This window comes from Sinocyclocheilus grahami, unplaced genomic scaffold, assembly GCF_001515645.1.
Source record: "Sinocyclocheilus grahami isolate Dianchi unplaced genomic scaffold, SAMN03320097.WGS_v1.1 scaffold413.1, whole genome shotgun sequence".
NCBI classification, from domain to species: domain Eukaryota; kingdom Metazoa; phylum Chordata; class Actinopteri; order Cypriniformes; family Cyprinidae; genus Sinocyclocheilus; species Sinocyclocheilus grahami.
Window position 1 is genome coordinate 869,679 of NW_015505592.1, and position 4,668 is coordinate 874,346.

Here is a 4,668-nt window from a genome sequence, read left to right on the forward strand (position 1 = left end):
TGAGATATGGCTGTATATCCGCACGGTGTTAATATGTACGGCCGTATCAACGCCGTGCCGATATACAGCCATATCTCACGTCTACGAGTGTGATATTGCATTTATACAACAGTTTGACGGCACGAGTGTTTAAATATATAAGATAAACAACAACGGAGTGTCTTTAAAAATCCTTTTGTGCAGATCTACTTCCTTCCGCCACAGATTCAAATCTCAGTTTGGCTGTTTAACAGCTGAACCCAAACCTCCGTTACTAATTCGAAAACGTCACTTTAGAACTAGTAACGAAGGAACGTTGAGTTGCTTCATTTAAAGCTTATTGTAATACTGTATTAAAAGCTCTCTGTATTATATGTGGAATATTATGAGAGAGAGATGAACTGAGCAAGTGTGATTACCTGTATCTGATACAGCATTCATTCTTCAGCTCAATCTCATATTCACAATAAAACATTAGTTTGAATGTCCGCTGAGGAAAGCGATATCTTTATTGTACTGTCCTTTGATCTGTAAAAGTGGTCATCTGATGCAAAATTCACTTTTGTTGTTGTTTGAATATAAATGTGTGTTGCAAGTGTGTGTACACATCCACCCTATAATGATAAAAATCCACCCAGTGTTTTTTTTTAAATCCCTATTTTAAAATCCCCTTTCTCAGATCAGGCTGTTCTGAGATTTCTGTCAGAATGACGTAGTTCTGGACAGGCGCCTCCCACGATAGTTGATTGACAAGGCCATCTGTGAGCTGTCCACCTTTGTGTCAACTCCAGTGCAGGGGAAGACAAGAATGTCTCCTAAGCGATTGAGATGTTTTGTTGTTGGATGTAATAATGAACATAGCAGTCGTTATTTACTCCCGACATCTGAGCTTATCTGAATAAATAAGCTGATGCCCTGGAGCTCACATCTCCGAAAACGTCGAAGCAAATTTTCAAATAGACGCTCTCTTTATTAACAAACCGCATATTTAAAGTCTAAACAAGTACATTCTCGCCTAAAAAAACTCTTAAAACTACTTTCCGTGACACAAAGACAGTATTACCATATTGACCCAAATATAAGACAATGTTTTTTTCTTGGAAATACATCTGAAAAAACGCGGTCGTCTTATATTCAGGGTCTAGGCTTTGACATGTCAATAATACACCCGCAACAATAGGTGGCGCCAAATACGCATTAAAACGAGTGTGCCATGAAATACGTAAATGCGTATTGTAAAGATTGCGACCAAACTCCCTTTGTGATTTTAAAACGTAAGACAGTACCCAGATTTGAAGACTACAGTAAGATTTAACTTCTACTGTTAATAAGATATTGGTAGGCTACTATTAGATGGATAACCTAAATGTCCTAATTCGGGCTACCTGTTTTTTTTTTATGGTATATCAAAAAGTGTATATTTTTTTGTGTGATTGTTGGTACATTTTACCAGTTTTTACCATACTTTCAAAACAAATATTAAAATATGCAATATGAAAATCATTGAAGACAAAATGTGTCCAAAATGTACATCTGGAAAAAGGGGGGTCGTCTTATAATCAGGGTCATCGATTGTTGGTACAGTTTACCAGTTTTTACCATACTTTCAAAACTAAAATTAAAATAGGAAAAATATGCAATATGAAAATAATTGAAGACAAAATGTGTTTTACTGAGAAAAAAAACAAGATTTGGTTTTTGAAAAGCCTTTTTCCAAAAGGTACATCTGAAAAAAGGGGGGTCATCTTATAATCAGGGTCGTCTTATATTCGGGCCAATACGGTACTTTTAAATTTTTGTGGATTTGGGCGTCCGCCATGACACTCCCTATGAGAAATTAGGGAAGCAGAGTGATACAAATGGTGAAAGTAAGATATTTCTGTAATTTCTTTTTACTGTATATCACCCAGTATAATACTGCAAATTCCCTTTACAGTAAATAACTGTAATTCCCTTTGCATCATGGGAATTTACTGTGAAGTCAAACACCACATACAGAGACTTGTTTTTTTGTTTTTTTAAATTGCTGTACTACTGTATTTGCCGTGACAGCCTCTTTGGCGCCATTCCATTGACGTTTTGTATTTTCCTCATTTCTTACATTTGGATTGGCAGGGTTTGCCTTACACCGTGTCTACAACGCCACAACAGCTCGAGACTGTCTACACTGGATGTGTTAAACGCTTGTAACGATTGACAAATTATACTACTGTATGTCAGAAATATACCGGGGCATCAGTTTACTGTCCGGCATCCATTGTAGATAGTATCACTGATTATAATCGGTTCTATAAGAAAGACATCAGAAAGACCAGCAAACAAGGTCCTAAATATATTTATGTATGCCTGTATGGTTTTTTTGTCCGTTTTTTTGCACACCAGTTTAGCCTAGTAATATTTACCCGTAAACATGGTGGTAACATAAACTTTAACACCATAAACTGTGCTGTCATTTCAATTATCAAATGACTTTGTCAGCTTATTGAATTAGCAAATTAAAATTATTTTAACGAGCAATGCTTATCTTATATTAACATTAAGTTAACTAAAGTGACATTTTGTTCAGGTGTTAACGTTGGCCAGCCTATTGAGAAAATGAAACCGTATGTTAGCTAGGTTAAACAAAAGTTTTACGGCCGCCTTTCCAGTTTTAGCATTAGTTTGTTAGTTTTTTTAATAGAATTTGAGATTTACTGCATTTTTTGTGTGTTTAAAGGCAATGAAGCATCAAGAAAGACATGAGCAGGCCAGCCACGCTGAGACTGATAATTCATGGTAAGACAAGAACTTCACTATGATTTTGAGAGGTTTGTGTATTATATATGGGGTTTTCCTTCTAAAAATGTGTATTTTTTTTCAGGGAACATATTTCTTTTTGTAACAAAGTGGTTGGTGAGCAAAGGTGGCCTACGTTTTGGAGCAGCACCTGGGATTTAAAAATGCCTTATATCTATTCTTTGACTGATTATATTTTTTCCCCATTATTTTTCTGTTGCCTGAATATTCTTTGTGAGGATAAATCCAGAGGATACAACATAAAGCACTGTAAAAAGTCATAAGACAGGAGAAATGGCGAAGATGCACTGTTCCTAAGTGTTATATACACAATGTTTTAAATAAAGAATTTAATATTTTGTAATAATTGTGTCTGTTTGAATTGAATGTCTGTAGCACCTATGTAGGATAAAAATTAAATTAATTCTATATTAAAAATGATCAAATCTACTGAAATCTATATTCAAATGAATGACTTACACGATTACAGTACCACATAGTTACTGCAAAACTGAAATACAGTTATGGTACTCTAAATCTTAATTACAACCCTTTGAAATGTCTAACAGTGATCATTGGTTTGATTCCCAGAACTGAAAAATTGTATACCCTGTGTAAAAATGTCTGCCAAATGTATATAGTACAAGTTAATGTGTTTTGAAACATCTTGAATTGTTCGCTTTGAATTAACTGTTGATATTAAATGATCACCAAATGATTGTGACATTGCCAACTGGAAAGATGTGATGAAATCCTTATGTTCTCAGTACATGTCACGATAATTTTGTGTTTGAAACAATAGTTCTGAGAAAGAAAACGAAACCGACATCCTAATGTAAGCAGCTAAATCTACAGCTTTTAAATGTGTTGAAAATGTTATACATTTTTGAGTTTTATAAGCTACTAAGAGTTTTGAAAATGTACCACTTACCCTGCAACTTGTTAAAAAAAAAAAAGTAAACTTCCGAAACGGAGCTGGTTAATAATGTCTTATGAGTACGTACCGAAGCAAGAGTTGATGAAGCCGTACCACATGCAGCCGTTCCGTCCGAGCAGCCACCGTCCCCGCACACTGGACGCGAAGCTCAGGGTCGTCCCGAACATACACACCAGCATGTCACTGACGCTAATGTTAAGAAGCAGCACGTTAACTGGCGTCCTGAGCGTCTTAAACTTACAGAAGAGGACTAATACGATAAAGTTATTGAAAAAGCCGAAAGTCATGATGAATCCCAGGAACACTGACAGGGCGATGAAGCCCGCGCGTGAGAGCGTCTCCACTGGCGAGTCGCTCCAGTCCTCATCCAGAAGAGTTAACCGATCTTCCTCGCTCGTGTTAAAGCTGTCATTTAAATCAGCCTGCTCGGAAAACATCGTTAGGAATAGTTAGAAAAGTTATTTTGAGCCAGTGCTTGATTTCTTGAGGTAAGAGCCTCTAATTGATCCGTTAGTCTCCTTTAGTGAACACCCCAGCGCAGCCCGGCGCATCAGCATCATGATTCGGTACAGATGATGAAGGTGGTGATGATGATGATGATTCTCATTGACAGCGCGCTTCACCTTTCAGAGCACTTGACTGTTGACAGGTGCGCTTCGCTTGACGCTCAAAAGAGACACACAAGCCGATCTAGGTAGCAATCAGACGGTTCTGCTCATTAATTTCCGCAGTATCCATCAGAGTTTTTGAACTAGTATCAGTTTTTCACGAGGTCGTAGCGCGCGTGTCGCTGCAAATTAATGTTGACCGTTTGGTGTCCGTTCATGTGCTTCATTTGTCTGCACATTGTTGCATTCTAGAGGCAAAATGTTCCCTTCTCAGTCCCAGCTGTGAACCCGTCGTTCAGTATTTCAGCTGAGTGCGCGAGCTTTGCTCCATGGACGCGCAACAGGCGTGTAATATAAAGGCATCTTGAC

At 37.4% G+C, this 4,668-nt stretch overlaps 1 protein-coding gene across 1 annotated transcript in view; it reads right to left on the bottom strand.

The window, feature by feature from the left end:
• LOC107551048 (opsin-3-like) overlaps positions 1 to 4,252 on the bottom strand; it is a 30,341-nt gene extending 26,089 nt beyond the window's left edge. Inside the window, exon 1 of the mRNA XM_016232538.1 lies at positions 3,759 to 4,252. Within this exon, the coding sequence (XP_016088024.1) occupies positions 3,759 to 4,128 (370 nt within the window). The 5' untranslated portion in view covers positions 4,129 to 4,252. The remainder of the gene's footprint in view (positions 1 to 3,758) is intronic.
• Between the last annotated feature and the right edge of the window lie 416 nt (positions 4,253 to 4,668).